Source organism: Rhamphochromis longiceps, linkage group LG10, assembly GCF_057381845.1.
Source record: "Rhamphochromis longiceps isolate RC_006_pf linkage group LG10, R_longiceps_female_GT1.1, whole genome shotgun sequence".
In the NCBI taxonomy this organism is placed as follows: domain Eukaryota; kingdom Metazoa; phylum Chordata; class Actinopteri; order Cichliformes; family Cichlidae; genus Rhamphochromis; species Rhamphochromis longiceps.
This window is the reverse complement of record NC_140566.1, coordinates 25,902,435-25,929,267: the sequence shown is the minus strand read 5'-3', so window position 1 is coordinate 25,929,267 and position 26,833 is coordinate 25,902,435. Positions and strand designations below refer to the sequence as shown.

The following is a 26,833-nucleotide window of genomic DNA, read 5'->3' as shown; positions in this document are numbered from 1 at the left end:
CAGTAAAGAAGCTGAAGGCCTTAATAGTAAAGGGGGGAAACGTGAATTCAGATTAAAGCCATTGTAAACTCCTGTTTTCATATTCGTGTTTGCATTTGTTCTGTGTCCCCAGGCTGATTGTAATGTGTGACTGTTGAGGTAAACATCAGAGCTGTTCACACAGATCCGGTGATGGTGAAGTGAGGCCTCATATTTGGGTGCGATGAAGGATGTGGGCACACAAATCTACCGCCTACGCTTCGATGTCTAACCCTCCTCAGCTCGCTGTCAGCATTGTATATGTGGTTACTCCTCTTGCAAGTGCACCATTCTGAAGCTTCTTAGTCTGTGGGCGTATGTGTGTGCGTGTGTGTGTGCATATACTAGCCTATATGTAGTATAATAGTGTATGTATTTTGTTTTTTTTTGAGTGGGGGAACTGGAGGAGAAACCCTCCACAGGTGTGTGGGCGATATGTGGAACTTCACTTCCTGTTTTGCTCGTAGGTCCAGTGGTTTGTTTTTAACTCAGAAGGAGAACAGAGGGCAGCGAGGACACTTGGTAGTTTGTTTTTATTCATTTATTTATTTTCCAAATGCATCAGACGATATTTAAAGCTCAGTCCTTCACCTATAAACAGTTTGTGGACTGATCATCAAGTGGCCCTTTCAGGCTCTTTCTTTAAAATCCTGGACTTTGTGATCGATTCAAAAGCATTTTGGAGCGTGTCGTGTCACTAACAATATATCCCAAGAATATTTTTACACTAAAGGAGCATTCATGGCAAAATCTACTAGTTTTCCCTAATTATTTATCCATCTAGACCGCTCTGATTTGAGTTGCGCACTTTTGAAGGAATTCTCTTAAAAGTAATGGAACTGCAGACTAATCCACAGTGCAGAAGGAGAACTGCATCTGCCTGTGATGAAAACTTTGTGCTCACGACAGACAGCACGACAGGATGTAAACACTAATGGTGACCCCCTTTTTTGAACTGAGCATCTGCAAGCTGTCTCCAGCTGGCGGATGTGGACAGTGAAAAGAAAATAGTTCCTTTGCGAAAACGGGGTTTTGCTGTTTTTGATCCCTGAACACCTGGAAGCAAGTGCAACTGGCAACTCAAGCCAAAACAATCTAAACGGGCTCCGGTGGAAAACACATATTTGTTTGAGGTGAACTATCCCTTTAAATTCTCCAAACTTGAATCGTATGCCTATCAAAAAGCCACAGAGTGTGGATTATGCTTAATTACAGTGCTTAGAATCGTGACATTTAAGAGCCGTTTAAGAGGTGAAGACAATGTTCAAAGCTCCGTGCATACAGCGACAGCTCCTACACCTGCGATCAGAGAGTATTAAAGCTCTGGTTTACAACACCTTCACAACAGCATGAGGGTAATTTCTGAGTGCAGAAATAACACTCTCCGGGTCGCCTCGCAACCCTTAATTTTGACATATGCGGTCACGGGGTATCTTCTTGTGCTACTCTGTTATCTGTGTGTCAGTTTAGATGTTTCAAACATGTTAGAAACCACAGTCCAGATAAAGTGTTACCAAGTTCCCACGCCTGCCTGCCTGCCTGCAGAGTTCAGCTCGGTAACCAATCACGTGTAGAGAAGCAAGAGAGTGCAGGCACAGCAAAACATAACCGGGGTTGTCTTTCTAACAGAACATCCACAACCTCCTTTACAGACGTCTTGCTGTGTTGCTACAAAAATGAAGGTGCTGTGTTTTGAAGCTATATATTAAGGCAGTGAGGCCAGCCATGCAGCCCTGCTCTCTGTTAGTCGAGCAAACGGGCTGATTTATACCTCTGTGTGATTTAGTGTTTCAAAGGTTAACATACTTGCAGGCGTAGCAGCTGCAAAAGCGTAGGCCATATCCAAAACTGACCAATCACATCGGCTCGTGTGGCTGCCGCCGCCTGCGTGCGTGCTGTCTGGGAGGCTGACATGGGTGAGTCACTCAGATTTTTTGTTTTGGTTTGTTTTTTTGGAAGGTGCATGCAAACTTTGCAACAGGAATACCCACAACCCCTTTCATGCAAATCCTCACATTAGTTTTTTTTTTCTTCCCCCCACCACAGAGGTATAAATCCACCATAAGACGTGTCCCTACCCAATCAGCTTTATTCTTTTCCCCTGCGACCCCGCTAAGGCCCGCCTCCTGCAAGAGTTCAACAGCAAACTGAGAAGTCAAAGGCACACAGCAGGCCAGAAACTAGAATGCATGCACCACATAAGTTTATTCGTTGTATTTAAGAACACTGGCATTGAGAGTGTCAGAAACAACAGATTTCATGAGACTGATCCTGTTCTTGGTTTCACTTGCACAGAAATCACACCAGAGAGCAGGTTCTGATTAAATGGTTTTCTCCTTACAGAAAACAAAGCGTGAATAGCTTCTGCTGATTCCTGGCTTTTATTTTAATGCATCTGGAAGCTCAGATTGGTATAAATCAATGACCCAAGAATCCAAGGGGAGGATTTTATTTCAGAAAATACCATTTGCATCACTAGAACTGCAGTTTTAGAAGTTATTTTAGGGGGTGGGGACATTTTTTTTCTTCCAATTTTCTTTTTTGTGTGTAATTCAGCACAGTTTTCAGTGCATTTTTAGAGCTCGCCACAAGAAATCACTGTTTTCCGTAAACTGCGGTAAACCAGTAACAATGGAAAATGATGTTCACTGCAGATACTGCAACATTCCCTGCCTTGCACACCTTTATTTTTCCATTTTAAAAAGTGGGAGAGCTTTTGCATATCCCTGCTTTTGTTTTCAGACGGCTCAGGAAATTAGTCATATCGGCTTGTTTTTCTTCTCACTCTGAATAGGCTCATGAACACAGGGGAGGGAGGAATAAGAAGAACATATTCTTACGTAGTTGTCCCTAGCAGACCAAGTTGGGTAGAGCTGCATGTGCAGTTGTCTTTCCTTTCTGGCCAACTCGTAGTACTTGGCCTGTTCCTCCCGGGTCAGTGCATGCCACTGGAAACACACACAACAAAAGGAAGGTCAGTATTTTCACAGACTTGCCTTTATACAGTTTTTGGGTTTTGGGCAATAAAGTCTTTGATAATGGCTTTGAACTGATCTGATCATTAAACTCTCTTTCTATTGAGAATATACAAAAAAGTGAAAATAGTACAAAGAGAGAAACTTAAATGTTATTTTTCTGTGTGGAATATGTGCTCATTTTTCACTATAAATGAATTATAACGGAGATTTTTATGACAACAGGACGGTTTTTCTCTTTCTACGGCACAGATGAGCTGGATGTTGTTTTTAAATGTTTCTTCATCGCGTGTCAATTTGCATTTGGTGGTTTCCTGAAGTGTTCCTGAGCCTTTACTGTGATAACAATCGCAGAATCATTTCTGTTTTTAATGCAGCGCAGCCCGAGGGCCCCAGGCTCAGTTTTCCAGGCCTGTTTTCAAATCCTTTGACTCTCCTAATGATGTTATGTACCGTAGACACAGTTTTACATTTAGGAGGGTAATTTTTAAACCTTGTTAACTACTGGCCATTGAAGTCTTTAATAAAATGAGAAACCTCTCTCCATTTTTCCAGAAGAAAGGCAGTGCATCTCTGGGACGCTCTCTTTATAACATAATCATGTAAGGATTTGGATGATACAGGGGTTTGAAATGTCGGCTCACAGGAGGACGCTTCCTGGTTCGAACCCTCTGTGTGGAGTTTGCATGCTCTCCCTGTGCCTGAGTGGGTACTACAGGTTCAATAGACTGTAACTCCTCTTACTTTTTTTGCACTACTGCATGAGAATAAGGGGCGGACGTGGCTGAAAAAATGAGTCATCTACTAATCGGAAGGTCAGTGGTACGATTCCCAGCACCCATGAGCACTGGAGTGTGTGTGTGTGTGTGTGTGTAGTGGTAGAAAGTGCTGTGAGTGTGCAGGTAAAGTAGAGAAGTGCTAGATAAGTACCAGTCTGGTAAGTGAGGGAAACAGAGTTCACATTACCTCTCATGTTCCTCATGTGTGAAATTACTGACTGACCTGGAAACAGGATTAGTCTGCTTTTCAATGTGCATGCCTGTGTGTGTGTGTGTGTGTGTGTGTGTGTGTGTGTGTGTGTGTGTGTGTGTGTGTGTGTGTGTGTGCGTCCCTCACCCTTCGTCCCAGGATCTGATTGATGGCTGCGCTCTCTTTTAATGTGCACTCGGCGATGACCTTTGCCCTCATCTCCTTCATGTAAAGCATGAAGGCGTTCAGAGGTTTCTTGATGACCGGCTTCTTGGGCTCCTTCTCCCGCTTGGGCTCCACCTGTGGCTTCCTGATGAAGACGTGGGGTGAAGGAATGAGGCTGTGAGAACTTTATAGTTTCTTACACTGTGACAAAGGGTGGAGCCATGAATATAAATGTACCTAAAACGGAGCGAGGGGTATACTTACACGTACATGCTCCTGTCATACTGCTCGTGATCCTGTTTGCCTGTAGGGGGCACTATGGCTGGATGGGGGATCCCTGTAGGATGCATGCCCGATGGGCCGAGCATCAGCGAGTGAGAAAACCTGGTGCAGGGTAAAAAGAAGAAGAAAAAAAAAGCAGAGGAAAGGGGGTGGGGGGGATAAGACAGAGAAAGGGGGGGGGTGACAAAAAAGGTGAGTTCATAGAGATGCACTGAGGATAGGAGGCGGCAGGGCGGTAAGCATCAAAGCAGGAGCGACAGTTTTATGTAAGCAGTGAGCCTGAAAGCATGGAAAGTCCACTGGGCTTCATATCAGTGTTGTTTGTGTTTCATCTTGTGTCTACAGCTGAGTAAATGCAATACAGAACACGGGACAAATGTGACAAAGAAGCTCTTTAAAGTTTATTTTTGTGTAAGAGTGAAGCCATCATTTATCACCACTAGAGGGCGACCAAACATTACTGAGCGAGAGAGAGGGGAAGTGGGCACTGAGGGGAAAACGCTTCTTCGTGTGTCACACACCTTGACTCGTAGGGAGCAAAAATGCATTCCACCAATCATGATGTGATCTAGCTTTGTATTTCCCTCATATTTTCCTACCTGTTTGCAGGTTAGTTATGCGATATCTATCAGTAATTTGTCCCTAATTGTTCCATTTTGGGTTGTTAAACACTGTGCCTCTTGTCAACAGACCAGAGTCACTGACAACAGGCTATGAGGAATCCCCAGCCTGTCTGGCATAACAGGCTGGGGATTCTTCGCCTATTTTAGGCAACTAACACAAAGAGAAAGCATCTGTGTGTTGCAAGCAGAGATCTTTATGGGTTTGCAAATTTGACTCAAGACAAAAACCCTCTTAAACTCACAGTGGGTTCACACTTAATTTTCCCGTGCGTGTGCTTGCAAACATGAAAAGCATCTGCAATGACGACTAAAATAACACTCTTTTTTTTAAAAACATTGAAGTTTTTACAGCGAGATAAAGACAAGACACAATTACAACCAGAACAAAGCTTAAGGGCAGCGAAAAGAAAAAATAAAGCAGCTGTCCTAATGGTTGTTTCTATTTCTCTGTGTGTGTGTGACATTTCATATTCTGCAGCAGCGATTAGCTTGGCTTGACTCAGCTTCTTTTTGGCGAAACACTGAACTGGTCCTGTTTACAGCACACTGGCTCCAATAGAATTTTACAGAAGCTGTCCAAAGAAATCAGGCCGAACATGAGTTTGCCACGGTGAATGGAAAACGCCTGCTCAGACGTTTGAGATGTGCTATAAACAGGAGTTGGTGATGCAGAGCGTTGCCCTTTTTTTTCCCCCAACCCCAACTCGGATCGGGTTGGCTCAAGCTGGCCAGTCGGCTACGGTACCTGGAGTAGGACGATGCGCTGGGGAGATTGGAGGGGTAGGGCTGCCTGAATCCACATGGGGACAGGGCAGGATAGACAGGCTGGCTCTGCCTGCCACAGCACAGCAGAGGGAAGAGACGGGAGCAGAAGATTTTAATTTAACAGGTAAAAGTTTTTTTGTTGTTGCCCTTAATGGTTAAATTAAGGAATTAGGTGGAAACAGATTCATTAAGGTCACCTAATGGAATGCTTCCAGAACCATTATTCCACTGCATAATCCTCCAAATTCCCAACAAACTTCCTTACCCCTGAAATTTGCTGTCATTCCTGTGCCTTTCCCATCCTTTAACATCAATATAAGTTGTCTCTTAATCTGGTGGAAAGTTTTGCAGAGATGCTTTCGAACACTCATTCAGCTTTTCTTTTTTTGTTCTGTGCGTGCTCAGGCATACATTTCTTCAAGTCACCCATGTACATTTCATACCGCATTGCATTTGAATACGCAAACAAAACAGAATTAAACCCAAATAAAATAAACTTCAGGACTTGTGTGTTATTTGATGGTTCTAACATAAAGTTAATTCACAATCCTTAAAGCCCGTCGTGATGCTGTGATGCACCCCCTGGAAAGCCTGGATCAGCACTGTTGACAGCTGTGCGTCAATACTTGACTTACTGGGAGCACAAACAAATACTCACACCGTGGGAGGTCGCGGGTGGGGAGCGGGTGTAGGGAAAAGCCTTTGATATGTAGAAAAACCACCCCCCCCCTCCCCTCCCAAAAAAAAAAACCTACCTCCAGAGAGCAAATGCAACCATCCTCCCCTTCGACTGACTCATCCTGGTGTTTGTGAATGTCAGCACACGCTCGCTTGCTCCACATCTACCATTTACACCACCTTTGCAATCATCATCATTATCATCACACTCTGCTATCTCCTTTTAATCTCTTCCTCTTTGTTTCAGCTGTATCTGTTCTCCAGAGGTTTTTTACATTCAGAAAAGCCCAGCAGCAGAAACCCTAAACTGGGACGAGATCCGGAGATTAGTGGCCTCAGCTCCGGCTGTAACCCTGTTTCAGCTGAGGCCACGCTACGACACAGTTTAGACAAAAGCGGTTCAAACTAAATGGCCCATCCACTTTTCTTTCTTTTTTCCTTCATATCGCTGAATCTAATGAGTCAAACAGTCCACTAGTCAGTCCAATCCTCTTTAATCCATAGCCACTAAAATAAATCAAGTTCCCATGTTATGCATTTAGGGTTTCCCCCCTTTGTTTAGTGTGCTCTATAGCTCCTTGTGTTCTGCAAAGTTAGGAGGCCACAGAAAGCACTGCTGCTGCGCCACCCGAAGCTCCTTGTTTGTAGTACAGGCTTTTCTCGTGACTTATTTACATCACTATGTAACAAGCTTGCATAGTTCACACCTAGCCCTAACAGCTCCTTCAACATGCTGGCAGTCAAAACAATGAGCAGCTGCCTCCCAACCTGCACCTGAAGAACCCAGGAACAAGCACATGACTTTTATTTTTGATTACATTGTCCTTGCAACCACAGAGGAAAAAAAGCTCAACTGCTTGTTAGGAATCATCTGACTGTAAACCTGTTAAAAACTTGAGGCATACTCAAGTTAATACCCACTTCTACAGTTTGATAGAAATTGATCTGGAGCTGCTGCAAAATGTACTCAGTTATTCCTTTGCCCACTCACCACCTCTCCATTAACTTTAATAAAATCCGGCTTAGTAGTTGCTTTTTAATGCGATCTCGCTGACAGCTACTTGGTCTCCGCCTTGGTGGAGGAATAAATGGTCACGATGGGGTTGGTTTTGGAAACAATGTCAATGCATGAAACCAATGTGTGACGTATTAACCTCTGCAGGGGGCCGGGGGGGTTGTTAGCCTACAGCTCTTAAAGAGCTGAGTCTACACTTGAACAGCTATGGTATGCAACTAATACACTCACTTTTGCCAGGTCAGCTGACCAGCCAGTGCACACTAGGCTTTTAAAAAGGGAAGCCTTAAAGAACAAAGATCTAAAACAGTGTTTCAAGCGGGCGCAGTTTGTTTTTTTCATGTTTTTTCTTCAACATTAACGCATCTAAACCCATTTTAGTAGACTCCCAAGATTCAATCTTGAACTTTTAAATGAATACAATATTAATCTAATTGCCCACGCCTCCTGTGGACCTTCATTTGTCCCTACAAGAAGAGAGTTTGATGCTTTATCTCCAAAAGAAACCGCAACTGCTCTGATGCCAAGACCCTCAAAAAGACTTCAGGTGCTTTCTCAAAGGGTCGGTAAGTACAGTATAATTGTTTTGGATTAACAGAGTTAGAATTGGTCACATGACATTCAATCATCAACCAGACCTCCATACTTGTGATTTAAGCTGCTCATTGATAGAAAATAAGGTTATTAGTCATGTTCTTCATATTCTTTTATTTGTTATTTTTCTGTTCTCTGATAACAGCTTACAATTTTGATTTTAAATGTCTGCATCGCTTAAAGCAAGACTCTTTGGTCAGCAGGAGGTAAAAGCTTTTATAATTCCTGATGTAATGGATTTAACCAGCCAGCAGGCTAAAGGGACGGTTGGAGGTGGTCGTGGAGGGACGGACTTAAAGACAAAAAGAGAGAAAGAACAGAAAACAACAGTTTGACATTTAACTGCTCATTCTCCATGTTATTCCCGCCTCCTCCTTCCACAAAGAAGCACACTATAAGGGGCCAAAACAAAGCAGATAATCTGGGTTAAAGGAGATTAACTGTTAGTAATACTTGTGAAAGTCCATGATGAAGAGCTCTTGTCTGAAAAAGATAAAAAACCCCGGAAATCACAGACTTGAGAAATGTCTAGGGACATGCAGCTTGTCCTACAGAAGCACACAAAATAAAGAAAACACAAAGAAAAAAAAATAAACACACACACATGTAAGCTAATGCCCACAAAAACTTTTTAAGCTTTCATCCCAAATCTCCATGACATTTGATGTAAGCCTTTAACTATTCTGAGAGGGGATTTGTCCAGGCACAGATGCTGTAGGTTGGAATAAATGGATTTGTGTTGATCCATAAATCAATGGGACGTTTGACATTATAAGTTCACAATCAACCAGCATGACATTGGAGGCTCACAATCAGCTCTGAATGGATGGAAACCTGGATGACTGAATATGGAACAGATGTGCCCGTTTTAGGTGTCCAGCGTAGCTTTCTGCATCGCCGCTTTTTGCACTCCGAGCCCATGAGAAACAGACTTAAGGAATTCTATCACTAGAAACACAGTGCAGTGGCTACAACTCCAAAACCAACATTTTCTTCATTGTTTGGAAATCTTTGAACCCACCCGATTGTGATGTTTGCAGTCATCAGGACATCTTTAAAGACGTGTTTCATAGAAACATCCTTCAGTTTAAAGACCACAAAACGCTTCTTTATATATAGAGAAAATGTGCCGCAGAGGACTTTCTTGAGGCCAATCACCATTACTTTGATTGACCTTTCATTTAAAATTTGCAGCTGTCGACACTCATTATGTTTTAACCAGAGGCCACGGGTCGAAGTCCTCAACAAACAGGATCAAAGGCTGTGGCTTCCATGACAACGGGTTATCTGAGCTGACACCAGATGAACCTGTGATGTATGCACATCGGCATAGGTCAATGAAATGATAACAGTGTTTGGGAAAAAACGGGGATAACAGTTTGGAGGCCACTGCGGCTCCTTTAATCAGGCTGAAAGAGGAACATTGGTGGGGTTAAGGGTTAGTTACAAGTTTGTGATGGGAAACCTGGTCCAGAAGAACACCACTGATTGGATTATGAAGCATAAACTATAAAGACGACATTCACATATCTTTGATATTTCTGACCAACATTTTAAAACACAAAAGATATGCAGTTTACTATGATTACTATGCTGGAGCAAAGTATAGTGTAGCTTTAATTTGTGGCTTCAACTAATAATTCTTTTCGATATTTCTCTTTGACAATTTTAGTCTATAGCAGGCTGCCAAACATAAGGCCCAGGGTCTAGAATCGGCCTGCCAAAGACTCCAATTTGGCCCACTGGATGGCTTTGGAAAATGCAACATTTTGTTTAGATATTTAACTGTGTTTTCATTAGTTATATGGCTTCTCCATGGCTATTTATTCTTCGCAGAAGAAAATAAGTAATAGATAAACAAATAACTACCAGAAAGTTCATATTTTTTTACTGTATACTATAGAAATGTATGACTTTTACAGTGAGTTCATAGTTTAAAAAAGAGAAGAAAAAAAGATATTCTTTCAGTAATTTCTGTAATTTTACACATGCAATTCTTACAATTGAAACCCAAAGCCACATGTCTTTATCCTGTAGAAAAACTGAGCTGTACTGTTGAAACTGCACTTCTTTTTCTTATACTATGTCAGGGATTAAATGTGCAGTTAAACTTCTTTACACTGACAAAAAGATGAGTTTCACTGGTCAGTCCCACTTATGATCAAAGTGGGACCCAATGTAAAATGGGTTTGACACCCCTTTAGGTTTATAGGACGCTGGAAAATACTGAAAAATGTCCATCAGACATCACCAAAGCATAGAAAACATGAAAAAACCCCATTGGATTCAGAGGGTAGGGCATTGTTTTGTCCCACTTTTAGTTAGGAATGACACAAATGATCTAAAGTCCTGTGCAGACAGCCAGACATGCACTTCTTTTCCAGTGCAGGGCTTCAACATCTGGTCACTTTTCCATAATAGCCACAGCAGCAATTTTACAAAGTCAGACCTGGTAACGTTTACAGAACATAACACAAGTCTGAACTGAACGCAGTCGCATTAGCAGACAGGCACGCACAAGATTACAGCTGTAAATCTCTATCATGTGTCCCTGAATTGCCCAGCTCGCTATAAAACACGACTGTTTGGAAGAGGGACGCAAATATCGATAACACGCACACCACGACCTTACATCTTAAATCAGCTGCAGCGAGATGAGGACTTTTCTCAATTACTATTTCTTGCATTTTCACTATTTCCTCATCCATAAGAGAGATGTCAAGAATGTGAATGCCTCACAGCACTGAAGCACAAGTACAACAAATGGTGTGAATACCAAGGAGAGACAGAGAGAAAGTCTGTGCTGTGTCTGAACTTTGATGTGAGCACCTGAATGACATCCCTTTATCAGACTGGTGAAGGTTGCAAAGGTACGTATCGCCCATCTGATTTAAGAAAGGGGCTAATTTGACTCACCAACTCATCGAGGGAGTGATCTGGCTGACGCCACCAGGAGGGAGGGAGTAATATCCTGAGAGGTCCTGGGACTGATGCCTGTGAACGCCTGGAGGACACACAGACACACACACATTAACATCATTGTAATCAGGGTTTTCTCAGTGTTTGAACATCCCCAGCCCACAGGTCTGATGGGTTTAGCAGTGTAAGCAGCATAGGAACCTGCCATTAAACACGTTAACACACTGACTCACATATTCTCGGTCACTGTGGCATACTCTGTCTTTCTGTGTGTGTGTGTGTGTGTGTTTGTGTCTTCCACTAGAAACCAATGATGCCAGTCGGTTTCACTGGTTTATTCCACACAAGTCGGGGTCTGTCGTAAAAGCGGCCACATTTTAAAAACCCACAACGACACGGGCAGACGCACACCCAGACGAGCATCCAAACAAACACTCTTTGTCTCTACTTTTAGCAGAAATGTTTTCGAACAAAAGAAACACAGACTGCTTGACTCTGTGCCCTCACACAGAAAATATCCAGTCTCTCTCTTTCTCTCTCTCTCTTTGTGCCCTTCAAAGGAAGTCATTTGTCAACAGGCAGCACCTAGCACTTAGCGCGGCCCGGCTGCTAACCTGTGTTTGCAGCAGAGGAATGCTCTAGATGACTGTAATTTGGCCGCGGCTCCGGGCCTGTTTCGGGACCCCGAGCCGCTATAAATCTGGATGACAGGAACGAGACTGAGTCAGTCGACCTGTCTCACCACTCAACCCTTCCTCCCATTCCTCTGTCTGTCCCACCACGCCCTTCCTCCCTTCTCCTCTTGTCCCTCATCCCTCCCCTGGTGCCCTCCACCCTCCCACTGTCCGGGTTCCTCTTATTGCTCGTCTCTGCCCTGCTTCTCACCCCATCTTGACCCTTTTGCCTCTCTGTTTCCCATCCTTCGCGTCTCACCCTCTTTCATTAAAGACCCCTTTCATCCTTTTTCCCCTCGTCATTACACCTTCATTCCTTGTCATCCTCCCCTCCCCTGCACACCTTTCGAGTATTTAATGGCGACGTTTTCAAGTTGCAAGCCTTCATCGGTCTCTCTCTGTTCTTGCTTCTTTTTAAATAATGTCATTCACAGTTTTATTCATGCAGCTTGTGTGAACAAACTTCACCCTGCGTGCACGATGAAGTGTAAGTAAGCAGTTGAGTATTTAGTTAAACTTGTTAAGCTTCACTCACAGAGAATATCTAAAAATGCTGCAGCGGGTGCTTGACTCAAACTGGTTCGCAGCAGTACAGTAATGATTAGCTGACCAGCCAAAGTAGCCACAGAGCGCGCTCAGTACGCCGCTTTGTATGTATATCAAGAAGAAGAAGGGACTTTTGGGCTGCTGCAGCCACTTCCCTTCAGAGATTGTTCAACATATAGAAGTTTTTGATGAGGGGTAAATTCCATTTATTGGAAACATCAGGCTTACATTCAGAGTGTGCTCGTACTGACGAAAAACTGCTGTGCCACAATAACAGTCGCACAACCAAAGGCAGCAAAACAAGGGTCGGGGGGGTGGGGGTGGGGGGTGGAAGGGGGGACTTTTTGTTGCGTGGCAAAGTGCTGTATCATTTTGCAACAATTTGTGTCATCCGAGACAACAAGTACAAGTAGATTTTGGGTGCCACTTACGTGTTACTCTGCTTGTTTTGCTGTTTTTCTACCTTTAATACAATTTTTTTACTCTCTTTTATTATGCTTTATAGTTTTTACACTGTTCCACTACATGAAACTACATGAATTTTACTGTATCACATTCAGATTTGATGTACTTAAAGATAATATTAATATATATTTTAGTTAAATAACTTATTTTTACTTTTACTCTCTCTCTCTTTTTTTTTTGCTGTAGCTTGTGTTCTTTTTACCTTGCTGAGATATTTGTTTAGTCATCATTATTTGAGGTTTGGAAGCATTCACTTATGCACAGTTCTCCTGAAATCTTGCCACAGCATTTCAATCAGGCTGAGGTCTGGACTTTGACTGGGCCGTTGCAACACCTCGATTCCTTGGGATTATTGTCCCGTTGAATGATCGAGTTTTGGCCCAGTTCCAGCTGTCAGACAGACGGCCTCACATTTGACTCTACAGAGGAGTTCATCGCCGATTCAACCTAAGCCATGCTGCCATGTTCTTTTTTCTGGCAACACATCCAAACAAGCCATACTTATTCAGTCTTCTTCTAATTGTACGGTCATGAACTTTAACATTTAACAGCCTCTAGAGTCTGAAATGTAGCTCTTGCGTTTCTACAGTTTTTCTGAGCATTGCACAGTCTTGTGACATTCCTGCAGAGGAGCAAACTATCAAAACCGCTGTTACAGAGATGCTGACACTGGCTCACGATTAATGATTGATGAAATGGATTTGATTAGCAGTGCCTGGCTGCTACGTACCCCCTAAAATCCTATGGAAATAGTAAGCACGCACTTTCTTTTTTCCACTTTAATATTTTGTTGTAGTTTGTGTTGAAAGGTTTGGCTGCTATAAACACACGAATTACATGATAAATGAAGTATGTGCTATCTTAACAAGGGTATAAAGTTACAAAGTGGCATTTTTTCCCATACACACTCATAGGTGAGTCATTGCGACTACTTTAGATGTAACTGAAACCCTGCGAGATTAAGAAATGTGTCAGAAATGTCTGCTGCTGTGCTAAAAAGGTGAAGGTACAGTACACATCTGCGTACATAAAAACTCTGAAACAGAAGTTAAGCATGAAAAAACCCTCCTACAGGTACTTGTATGTATGCTAAACTGCTAGACAACTGAGAACACCATCACACTGTGTTTTATTTTCAACTGCAGCATGAAAGCCTTTTCATATCTCTACCATTTCCTCTCTGAGGCAACAGCGACTGAGGCTCATGGGTATTGTAGTGTTTTGTAGGCATCTGCCATGCCAAACTGACATTTCTCAGAAGTAGTGGCTGAAATAATTACATCCGGTGGCGACAAATGAAATTATCCAGGACTCCACACGCACACACCTTGGAGCATGCAGCTTGCAGCACCGTGTTAAAAAACATTTGCTGCCTCAGAAGAACAATTGCACAGCCTCACCAGCATCACCAACATGGGCCATTTTGTCCCTTTGTTAGTGACAATCTGAATGTGCCCTCATGTGAGTTTCACTGTCAACACGGTTAACTTAAAGATGGTTAATCTGATGAGAGTGTCAGACTGCCAAGTTAACCCCTTCGAGCGCAAATGTTCTGAAAACACGTGATCGGCAGTAATAACAACAGCAGATGCTAATACTTCTTGTGATATTGAAACTTAACATCCTTTTTCGAAATTACCCATTTTCCCTAAAATGACTGTATGGCAAACATCAAAGTCGAAATCCTACATGCGAACTGCACACAAGTTTTTATTTTAGCAGTTAATCTTCACACCTTAATGCGAAGGAAACTTGATCATGGTTTCTGTAAGTCACCTTTTTGCCCTTGCTATCAGTTTGTCTGCTGTTGGGAAACCTGAAGGGGAAAATTAGCAGCAGTAATGGGGCAGTTTTCTTTGGAATGCCCCTTTTAGCGTGGCCGTCTAATAACAACTACAGCAACTATCTCACGGTCTCCATGTTGGCGTCTCGGGAAACACTTCAAAGAGGAACCATGTGAGTCAAAGTGGCTGCGTGTGAGCTCAGTATTAGAACGTGTGCATGTTAAACTGAGAGTCGAGAAGCTGAAAATAGTATTCCTGCACTGATAATGTGCCGCGGTGGTTATAACCACTGAGAGTGAAAGCGATGCAGCATCTGAGCCATTAAATGACTTGACAATCAGCCAGTGTGGTGTACATAAAAGAGCCCAAAGACCAGAAGAAACTGTGCAGAGTTTTGTTACAGTAAGGGCAGTAATAAGTGCTGACAAATTTTACACAAGTACTGGAACTGTTTCTTTCTTTCCTTTTTTTAAGCGCAAACATCAAAAGCTGCAGTAATAGTAAAAGTCAGTTTTTTACAGTGTAAAACTACAGATTGTCGAATATGACTCTTATTTTTTTTCTTATTATTCATCGTCGATACACAGTTTCTCCTTTTAAGCAGGGTGACTCACACTCTCGCTTCCAATTCAAAAAAATGTAACAGCTAGCACAAACAGGCTCCGATGACCCAATTTAAAATTATTTAACGTTTTGCATTTTTACCCCAATTTAACTCTATTATTTTAACTCTTGCGCTCATTCGCCTTTACACTCTTTTCACTGCGTCTCTCTCGCACAGCGACTCGTTTCTTTTCAAAATAAGGCGATCGCTTAATGAAGAAAAGCACTACAGGTTAAAGAGCCTCAAATAGTTAATAGCCAGCACTTTAAACTGATGTGACTGTAATATAATTAAATTTACTTGCATTAATATAGGCATTTTAATCCCACATTCATGCAGCACTTTATTCTAAACACTTCAATAACGTCATCTACCTCACATTCACAGCCGGTTTAATCACCTGTTACCCTGCATGCAATGTTGGGCTGTGGGAAGAAACCCAGGCAGGCACAGGGTGAACATGTAAGCTCCACATGGGATTCAGCCGGGATTCAAACCAGGAACCTTCTTGATCTGAGATGTTTATGTCTCAATTACTCCGGTAAGCTTGGAACTATAATCACTATTTAAAAAATACGATTAAATAAATTTGTGTTAACAACTATTCATTTGTTGCAAATAAACATAAATAAATAAAAAGTTGATTTCCAGCCTCGTCAGCTATTTCACGTTTGGCACTCCTGAAGTAATCAAAGCTTACTATATGACAACAGATTGTCTCACACACATGCACTCCCCTTCCGATTTACAGTAATACATACAATAGCATACAGTAAGTGTTAATCACATGGCAGGGTGATGGTAAGCAGGCATGTTTCACTTCTCTGTATTTTATAATCTATTGTCTGGGCAAATATTGTCTTCCTTTTTTCCCCCCACTTGAGAAACATTGCCAGGTTCAGTCCTACAGTATCACGGTCTAGAAGTTGTTGTTTGTGTCTTTATGTCATCATCGCGTCTTTACTGTAATTCCTTGTTCACTTGTCTCAATAAAACCTCGAGTCGAATTTGAACCTTAGGTACTCTCATTTAACACTGTTGCTAATTCAGCTGCTTCAGAGTCTGGTTTTTACCTCCCTGCATCCACAGAAGGTCCTTAAGGTTTTGTGGACTACTAGAGACTCTGTACGTCGCTCCCACTCAGCTTAAGATCTGTGGACTCAAAAGTCATCTTTTTAAACTTGCCCTTCGTAACTTTTTGTCCTTATTATTCATTTACTTTTTTGACCATTTTTGTCGTTTAGCACTTTGTAATATTTGTCTTCAAACGTGCTATAAATACAATTTTTACTTACAAACAGTCATATCTGAATCGAGATGTTGCCCAATCTAAAGGGAATGTTCCACTTTTGAATCACACGCGGTGTTACGCTTGACTGGAGAAATGACTGAATTTACTAAGCCGACCAGCAGGGTCACACTATGTCAAACACAACCCGGCAGAAAGGTCACTGCAGCGTTCGAATCTCCTGGATTTACTGACAGTGAAATTTCCTGCTTTCCTTTTCAGGTTGTAAAACACTTTCACCTGTATTTTTGAGCTTGGAAGGTGCTACACGAATGATGGATTATTGGTAAGACATTGAAGCTTAAACAGGCTTAACGTGAATTAGATGTATAAAAGTTTGAAGTTCCAGGCCTTTTTTCTAAATGTGAAAATTAGTTAAAGTCCATGATTTTTGCTTTTAAAAAAAGCCTTTTCATTATGATTGTTTCATCTGTCAGACAAATAAATGTGTTAGATAATTACAAGACTGTTTAAAGTTTATCACTTTGGGTGGCAAAAAAACAGGAGTAAAACACAGTGTTGTTAACAAGCTCTTTGGTTATCCTTCCATTCCTGTCATTGCCACTGCAGCTTCTAATTTTAAGTCTCTCGGTGACGTAAAGTGGGGCTTAGGTATGACAGTGTCTGTGACTGTGCAGCACCTAAATTTAAACCTAGGATTAACGAATCTTTCTGTCACTGAAATTTCTCTAAATACTTCATAAATATTCACTGGGTTGAAGTTTTACAGTGGAGGAAATGTTTACTTGATCCTCTGCTGAATATCCAAGTTTGTTCACTTCCGAAAACTGTTTCATGATAGTTTCATTTTAATGGAGACAGACAGATAATATTAACCAAAACACATCACAAAAATGTTATAAATTGATTTGCATGTCATTGAGTGAAATAAGTGTTTGAAATAAGCAAAACATGGTGGAGAAAACCATTGTTGGAACCACGGCGGTAAAACATTTCTTTTAGTTGGTCACCGGGTTTGCACACATGTCAGGGACAGATGTCTGGAGAATGGGTAGGCCACTTCTTTGTTGCCTTAGCGATATGTTTGGGTCATTATCATGCTGGAAGACCGATCCATGACCCAACTCCAGAATTCTGGCTAAGGGAAGGAGATTTTACAGTACCTGGCACATTAATTGGCCCCTAAATGCAGTGAAGTCATTCTGTACCCTTAGCAGGAAAAATCATAATGATTCCACTTCCATGCTTGACTGTGCTGATGATGTTCTGTGGGTCATACTCAGCATTTCTCTCCCTCCAAACATCTTGATTTTGAGGTCTACTTCTGTCCCAATCAGCTGAGGGTCGGGGCAGATGGCCAGTTTCTCGTGATCTATTTCTCATGATCATCCTCACCCTATGAAGCAAGATCCTGCAATGCAGCCCCTGATTGAGAGTGATTGATAGTCATTTTATATTTCTTTCCATTTCTGAATAATCACACCAACAGGTGTCACCTTCTCACCAAGGTCTACAGGGCAGGGCTACAGTCTTGTCCCTGACTTCCTCTGACAGCTCTTTGGTCTTGGACATGATGGTGGAGAGATTAGAATGGGAGAAATTGATTCTGTATTTTAAAAAAGCGCTTTATGCTTTCTGTAATTGATGACTGATCAAATGATTGTAATATGTTTTCCACTGGGCCACACAGGCAGTCAGTAGAAGCCAGAATTGTGTCTGGGTTGTAGGGGCTTAAATACATATTTCAGTCACTGACATACAAATCAATTTATAACTTTTATGTTTTTTAAATTTATTTTTGATTGATATTCTGTCTCTCTTCATCAAAATGGAATTACCATAAAATAAATTAGACATCGATCATTTCTTTGTGAGTGAGCAAACTTAGAAATTCAGCAGGGGATCAAGTAAGTATTTCCCCCGCGCTAAGTTTTCTGCTGACAACTTTAACGGCCAATTTTAATACACTGAATAAAAGAAGTGAAACATGCTATGAGAAAGATGATGCAACATGTGCATTACTTTAGGGGAAATTAACGGGAAAATTAAGGGGGTTGTAAAGTTGAAATATAGCTAAAGGTAAGGCAACTCCGTATTTAGGCAGCAGTGAATAACAGACAGTGGGTGGTGATGGAAATAACAGAGGAAGTAAACTGTGTGGTGAGAATAAATGACAGATGTAGGCTCTGTGTACAATAAAGGATATTAAAAAAAGAACATTTATATCTTTAACTGTTTCAAAAAAACAAAAACAAAACAGAAATAAACCCACAAGTATTGTGATGTTTGTCATTAACATTGACGTCCACTCACGGGAATTTCTTATTGCCTCTAATGATGTCACAAAGAGCAGAACAACAACAGGAAAGATGAACTTTCACACGTCGATGGTGCGGTGCTTCTGAAGAAAGGCCCAAGGCCACAAGAAAGATTCAAAGTAGGTGATTGATTAAATAAATTTAAAAAAACTGTAATCACAGCTCTTTCCTTCCTGACCTTTTACTCGAAGTGATGCAGATGACGCAATAACAATCAGAAGCCTGGAGAGTAAGCAAAGTCATCTTAAGGTCAAGAAATCCAGAGGAAATTTGTAACCATAATTTGTTAATTGTTCAACTAAAAGCAAAATAAAAAAAACATAAACAGAGTTTTGTATAAATGACCTCGTTGTTTAACTCAGCTTCTCTCTCTTTTGTGTAATTTTCATCTTAATGTCTTATTGTATATTATTTACTGAGCTGTGTCATTTTCATTTAAGCTATTTCAGTGGTTTGGCTGCTGTAGCACAGAAGCTTTCCAGCCTTCAGGATAGATAATATACGTCTTATCTTATCGGCTACCTGTTTTATATTACTGAGGTTTTGCTGTGGGCCTGCACGTTCTGTGATGCCAATAAAACAATTTCACAGGGGATAAGCAGTCAGGCACAAGTGTGTTTTTGCATAAACTCTCCAGAAATACATGGGTAAACACAAAGACAACATGCAGCCTCGCCGCAGGACACTTTTTAGCCAGTTTCTCAGCTGATTTCAGGCTATTGAGTGGACTAATGTGTTTCACCTCTGATTTATCAATAAAGATTTCCATGTAATGCAAGGCTTTGTTACAGAGGAGCTATATGCAGCACTGTAGACACACAGAGGACTTAGAGTTGCGTTCGCTGGTGTGTGCTTGGAGAATGCATGCACAGTTGCTGCCCTTGTAGCGTAGTCTCAAACCGGACCAATACGGGGAAGTTCGCATGAAGCCTCACTTTCAAATTTATGTCAGCCCGACCCAAATGGACCCCCACATACTAGCACACGTTGAAGGCCGGGATTTTATACTCTATTAAACATGCTACAAACTTACCTGGGTGGCAGGTAACCCCATCCCTAACGCTTTTTCACCCAGAAAACAGAAACTCCAAAAGCAGCCACAGCATGAAAATCAATGCATTATTTCCCCCTCGTCGAGGCTGGTGTTATTTTCCTCCATCAGCTGTGATTTTAAATATTGGAATGACTGGACTGATGATTGAACTGAGGTGAGGATACCATGTTGACAGTCCAAAGCATGAATCATGTTTGTGTCTGACACAAACCGAGCACAGGTGACCAAGATTATAGGAGTCAACTTGAGAAAAGTTTGCAATCTGATACTTCCGTTACAGTGCTAGTGTCACGAAATCCTCCACCAGATTGATGCGGGTAACTTTAGCTGTCGAGATATTAGAAAGGAAATGGATTTTGCCAAAACGTATTCTTTAGAAAAACGACAGATTCTGGCACACTGCTATCCTCCTCGTGTCAACTTCAATGATAAAACTCAAGGGGAAAGCAAACATCTGTACATAGCAAGTAGCACTTTGTGATTAAATTACTTAAGCATGGGTTAAACTTTTGCTGTGCAAGTCCACTTGGGACTGCTTAGGTAAATGTTATCAGGCGGTTAGTGGGAGGATTCGAGTATACATCAATGTGTGTTCCTGCTTTTTGTGACTGCGCAGACTTGTTGGGAAGAATTTGCTTTAACATTTACCAACTACACAAACACCTAGAATAACAGGATTGACTCCTGGGGCGTGCCAGCTGTCCGTGTCTGCAATGTAGGCTTAATAGACACGTGTAAAGATGAAGGGTCAAAGGCCAAAAAAGCCTCCAGAGACCAAGCACTAAAACCAAAGAAATAGCTCAGGTCCCTTTATTTCCCCTTTAAGCAACGCGCAAAGAGGAAGAAAGGTGCACCAATCACTGACATCACTGGTGAGGTAACCCCCGAACCTGTGATCAGCTGACAGACAAAAAAAGAAGTGAGGTAAGGTGGCGTGCGTATGCATGCACCACGGTGTTCCTCTGTGGAAGCGTAGCCAAAATAATTCAGGTGAGATGGTCTGAGAAAGGTTAGATGTGGCAGCCAGGTGTTAGCGTGTGTTTGTGTGTGTGTAAGTAACAAACAGGTGGCTCAGTCTGTCATTACGGGCTGAGTCACTGTGTTAGACACACACACACACAAAGACACACAGACTCTCTAAGCCAGACAAGCGGGAGTGTGTTTGGAGGAAAAAGGGGGATTTCCAGACGGAACAGGCAGGAGATCGCCCGAGGTCTCGCGCTGTCTCACACCTAATCAGAGCCGATAAAAGACTTTTGTTCTCTGTGGTGTTTTTTCCAGTCTGTTCTTCACTCTCGTCTCTCGCTCTCAGCCTGTTTCCTCCTCTTTCCTGTTCTCTCTTGGACGTCACCACAGAGGACAAAATCCTTCAATGAATCTCGCACAGACTCTGTAAACTTCAGAGAGTTTATAAATGATTTCCTGAGGAAAAACCAGGCAGCGCTTGAAGACCACTGGATTTCATATCTCCACATCAGGACGACAATTTTAAGGCTCTCAGCAGCATTAAACTGTAACTTCTTTGAACCGTGGGATAGCTACACTGCATGTCGATCTTTTTTTTAGCACCTTTTGCTGTGTTCTGCACATGTCACCATTATAATTTTTGTCTTACTTTGTTCACAGGGGATCATTAACACAAACACGACAAACAAAAAGAAATATTTAGGTTTCTTCACACCCCTCGTTCACAGGCGCGTTTTCATATGAGCGTCTGGTTGTTACTGTGAGCTGAAACTTCTATCTCCAGCGGTACTCACACTTTACCAAGAAACCACAGAATTACATCAAATAATAACTAAATAAATTTTCTTATAGTTTCATTTCTCTGTAAGTTTCCCCCACTGACATACATGATCACGACTTTAGTCAGCCACCATGTGTGAGAACTCTGCATTTCTCCTCCTCTCCCTTTGTAAGGTTAAAGAGCACTGCAGAGTAGCTTTGCATGATTCGAGGGTCAGAATAATGCTTATTTATCTTAATGTTTGCCCTTGGTGCATCAGTTCTCACTGTGTCAGAAACAAGCTGTTTTAAGACAACTTTCTTCTGATTGGCTAAAGGCCTGAACGGCAGGTTTCTGGAGTCTTCATCCATGAAATCACCAATCACTGATTTCATGCAGAGGCAATTTTTTATTTAAAAAAATGAGCGTTAACAGGAGTAATAAGAGTGCTTAGCTCACATGGCTCACATGGACCTTATTTAAGCTTTGGCTATTTTTAACAAGAGTATTCACCGTTCCAGCGAGGTTGCACAAGAACAAAAAGCATTGCAATTGCATAAACTCGTTAATCCACATAGCGTGTTTAAAATAAAAAGGAAATCACCAGTAACCTGCATACTTTTGAGGAGCTTGATGAGCCATCTTCTGGGGAACACGTTCAGCAAACGTGGTCGGTAGTTGTGACATCTCGCACTAAAGCGAAATGCTGCACAAACCCACTGTGCCACCCTTCAGGCCCTGCCACAGGCAGGTCCAAAACCCGATAGTGTTTTAAATGCCAGGGTGTGTTTGTTTGTGCCTTCCAAACAGAGGAGAGTGTGTGTTTGTATGTGTAGTGCTTGCTAAGGAGAACCTTGTGTGCGCTGCTGCAATGGTTTGTGCGATTGTCACAATAATTGTTTCCATCTTTTTGTGTGAGTGTGTGTGTGTGTGTGTGTGGCTGGCTGTCCCTTCAGAAGAGCAGGCCACTTCAGAGAAGCCATGAGACCGCCACAGGCTGATGAAGCTGATGCTGCCACTTCACACACAGAGTGCGTGCCTGTGTCTTTCTATGTGTGTCCATGTTCCAGGCGAGGTGGGGGAGCCAAAAAAGAAATACTGTGTGCGTGCATATGAAAGAGGGAGTGCGCAAAAATATTACTGCATTAAATTTGTAATATTACATTTCTCGTGTGTGCTTCTGGTGAAGTGACAAACGTGTGTGTGGTGCATCTGCACAGATGTGACAAATGTGTCAACAGCACAAACAGTGTGTATGCGGACCGAGGTTTCAGCGACTATTCGGCAGATGTCCCAGGAACGTCTGTGTTTACTTGCACTTGTGTAGAGAGACTTTTTAAATCTAACTGAGCTCCAAAACTACGCCTGTTTAGCTGCGTCTGCATGTGCAAGCCTCCACTAACAGTATGTGCACAATGTTTCTATACTAGGTGTCTACGTGTGCTCTCACCTGTCTTCTGGCTCATGTCTGTGGGCAGGTGAGGAGAACTCGGGCTGAAGTGATCGTTGCTGTAGGGCAGGAGGGAGGTCAGCGGGTGCATCCCGTGAGACTGCTGTACCACCGAGACTTTGTTAGACTGTTGATGAGACGACAACAACAACAACACAAATTAATTCAGATAAAAGAAGAGCTTTGAATATCCTTCAAGAAGCCTGAGAAGTACAAAAAACTGCTTTTGCCTTATGTTAGAACATTTTGCACAATTCACATTTAAATAAAGACTTTTGCATGTGACAGACATAAAAGAGACCCAGGATGATACAATCTAAGATACACCAATTGAAAAGGAAAAAAACCCCAAAAGTATTTGTTTAAGTTTGGCTAATCAAGTTGTCTGGAATCAAGTCAGGAAAACCAGATGTATCTTAATTTGATCACAGAATCTATATTATTCCAATTACAAATAATGTCTGCAAACTGCATTTTGAGATTTTAAGATTCAGAATCAGCCGTTCGGCCCAACGCTGCTGAGCACGATCAAAGAGCTTTGCAATTACACGAGTTTTCCTTTCGTTCATTTGCTTACAAAAGAAATAACAAGATGCAACCAGACATGAAAAGAATTATTTAAAAAAAAATCTGCGTTCTCCTCTTAAATAATTCACTGATGGAAGAAGATGCAAATGTTAAGTGTCTCCGAATTTTGGGGGGGATTTGCGTGCACTTATACTTCATCCAAGACTGAAAGAAAAGGAAGAAAGCTGGACATTTTAAACACGGTTTGGAACAAAACAGATGGGCCGTACTTCGCTCACACTGGTTTTCAGTGGAGCGGGGAGGTGGAGGAGGAGGTGCAGGAGGAGGACTATTTGATCGATAAGTCTTTGATGATCAAGTGAGGCTGCGTGTGAGCTTGTTTGCTTTCATGTCTCTGTTTACAAATGGCTTTCAATAACTTACGTGAAATCCAGTTATTACTAATGCTCGCAGCATGCTAGCTGACATACGATATGTCACAGCGGTTTGCAAAGTTGGAAGCAGCTAAGCGGCCAGCCTTGGACAGAATTTCACTGCATTCATTTGAAGCAGGCCCTGTGTGGACTGGTATTGTTTTCTTGGGGAGTTTAAATAGTGCCGTTCGGTGTGAGTATCAGTGTGTTTGCGAGCAGGTGGATGTGTGTAAATGTGAGGCTCTGCAGAGGCACTAATTTTCCTCGGCACGAACATTAAAAAAAAAAAAGAGAGAGAAGTTTTCCAAGCGATTTTATTTTGGACACTGTGTGTGAAGTGTGTAAGATCAGCAGTGCAGAAGGCCAGATCTGCTGCTGCTCTCTGCTGCTGCTCGCTAGACCCCCCACTGAGTTACAAAGCGAGCACCTTATCACTTAAAGGCAGAGCTTCCACACTGCTACACTGCACATTTACACACACTTTAAACCGCTCCTTTCCGATCAATCAGCATCTTAAAGACTCGCACTGACCACACGCGTGTGCACACACATGTGTGGAAACGGACCCTCATGTGTATGCTGCACGACCGGCAGCGGAGCTCAGATCAAACTGCTACACCGCTTTTTAATGCCGTGAAAACAAAACTGGCTGCTTCTGTTCTCAAGAGCCGAAGGGGAGGTGTGAGGATGGGGCTGCTGATGGTGATGGTGGGTGGGAAGAAGTGCAGGGGAGCAGGTAGCATAGTAGGAAGGTGAAATGTGGTGATAATATGACCTGCATTCATAATGATCTGAAGAAACAGTGAGACGGAGGACAAACCTCGTGGTTTAAGGATTGTACAAAAAGCCTCTTTCATCACCTTAGAGGCCGAGAACAAAGGCAAGAGAATGAAATCAGCAGGCGTTAAACACTGAGTAGGTTTTAAGGTTATGACCCGGCAGACCAGTATTTTATCAATGAAGATGGGCAGGGGAGCTGCATCGCCTTGCTGGTTTGCATGTCATGTGGTTAATCACGTGGGGTCGAAGACGGAAAGGGGACTGTCTGCAGTTCGCCAGCTCAGGATGGATGTGTGAAAACACAGAAGTCTGCACAGCTGGTATTGTGAAGGTTGGACATTAACACTGCATCAGCTCAAACGAGGTGACTGCATTGGCCCTTTCAAGTTAGAGATGGGAAACTCACATTGATGGGAACAAGAAAGTAACTCTGAAACAAAACAGACAGACGCGGATACAAAAAATTGCTTCTGGCAAGCAATTGTTTTTTTAGTTTAATGTGGCAGGCCACATGTAAGTTAAATTATTAATTTGTGTTCTTTTCCACATTTTCTAAATGCTAAAAATCTCCATTAAGGCATTCTACTTCTTATGACTCACTGGGGTCAGATTTTCTCAAACGTCTGTCTTTTAATGACCCTTCTGCTGCTTTGATGGCGTTTTCATTCCCAGAAACACCAATCAGCCACACTGTTACAAACCCCAGCCAACTACCGGATAGATCTGGACTGCGCTGAGGGTTGCACTGTGGCGAATCCTCCGGTTGTTAAAAGAGATCGTGATTTGAGGCGTCTGACGGCTGAGTCAAAACTTTTTGCTTTCTGTCTTTTCCTGCTACTCTCGGCTTGTGCTGGTCAGACTCCCTTATGTCCGTTTGCCGGTCTGCAACACGCGCACTGCGGTGCAGAGAAGTAGTCACGTGTGTGCTCACGGTCACACGCCCACATGTCATTAGCGTGGAAACTCCTCACTGTGAGCGAAGAAAGTTCACTCACAGCAAAGTTCGCCAAAGTAATCCACAGGGGGAACCACCACGCAAATTATTTGTAACAACAAACCTAATCAGACACTTAAATCACCCTCGACCTCTTTAGCTAAAGCTAAAACTATTCAGTACTGTGAGGCAGCCACAAGCCAGCAGCCTCGGTATGAGCAATGGATTGAAGCAGTTATGAGGAAATTATGGAGATGACCAAAAAAAGTGAAAAGGGTCAATGTCCCGTTAGATTGTTATGTTATAAATATACTGGAATACAATGTAAGTACCTGAGATTTGTTTTGTTCTGTAAATCTGATGCAGTTCCTTTTGTTCGGTGTTTATTTTCAGATGTTTCATTGAGAGATGGGAGCGGTAACTTTCTGCAATTTGGAAAAAACTGTAATTTTTTGATTTAGAAAATAATATTTTGCATTGAAGAAAAGCTGCGTTGTCATAGATCTTACAACGAACCAGCCAAGAAAATTGCAAAAATGTGCTTTGTGAAGCGGCAGGGCGCCCTGTCGAGCTAAACAAAGCCCTCTGCTGTAAGGCAATGCTTTTCTTCAATGACAATGATGAGTCCACATGTCAGATGAACGTCAAGGTTTCCCAGCAGAACTTTGCATTCAAATAAGATGATCAATGTTCTTCGATGTCGCCTCTCTGTGAAGTTATTGATGTGGTTGATTTGCATAAATCGTCTCTTGTTATCAACACCGTTTTATGAGCGACACACAACTCTATCCAAGGAAAAGGAAGCAATTTATTTTTGCATTTTTTCTTCACATTCAGCAGTATCACTGACATTTTGCAGGGAAAATCCCCAAACGATGCAACTGGCACCGGCGGTGAGTGGCATAAGAATGCGGAGGTTCTCAAACTGCACCGGGTGTAAAACTACTGCCTGGATGACCTAGTGGAAAAACATGGAGCGCTGTGTCGAATGAATGTGATTTATGCAGGGAAAATAAACAAGAGTTTGCAAAGATAGCATGCTGATTTTTTTTTCTTCTCTCTCTCTTCACTAAAATTGAATTTGGGTCCTTTTTATTCACAAGGGTTGATATGAACTGTAGGGTTAGATGAGGCCTTTGGTTGGGGGAAAACTAGAAAAAGTTTCAGAACTGGTATAGCTGGTAAAAAGGTTGCATGACATTAAAAAAAAACTTTTCCTGTAATAGGAGTCAAAACCACAAGTAAGGCAATGAATGTTCATGAGCACCAACAAAACTCTACATGATTCTTCACGTTACAGAAAAA

The 26,833-nt window shown here is 42.1% G+C and overlaps 1 protein-coding gene across 3 annotated transcripts in view; it reads right to left on the bottom strand.

Moving 5' to 3' along the window:
• The window catches only part of tcf7 (transcription factor 7), a 73,095-nt gene that overhangs the window by 7,169 nt on the left and 39,093 nt on the right, over positions 1 to 26,833 (bottom strand). Inside the window, exons 4-10 of one of the 3 annotated variants that reach the window (XM_085421106.1) lie at positions 22,874 to 23,000; positions 11,001 to 11,088; positions 5,778 to 5,867; positions 4,392 to 4,511; positions 4,110 to 4,272; positions 2,859 to 2,966; positions 2,097 to 2,144 (exon numbers count right to left, since the gene is read on the bottom strand). In XM_085421106.1, coding sequence (XP_085277232.1) covers positions 2,097 to 2,144; positions 2,859 to 2,966; positions 4,110 to 4,272; positions 4,392 to 4,511; positions 5,778 to 5,867; positions 11,001 to 11,088; positions 22,874 to 23,000 — 744 coding nt within the window. The remainder of the gene's footprint in view (positions 1 to 2,096; positions 2,145 to 2,858; positions 2,967 to 4,109; positions 4,273 to 4,391; positions 4,512 to 5,777; positions 5,868 to 11,000; positions 11,089 to 22,873; positions 23,001 to 26,833) is intronic. The other 2 variants (XM_085421104.1, XM_085421105.1) reach the window with 2 other exon arrangements.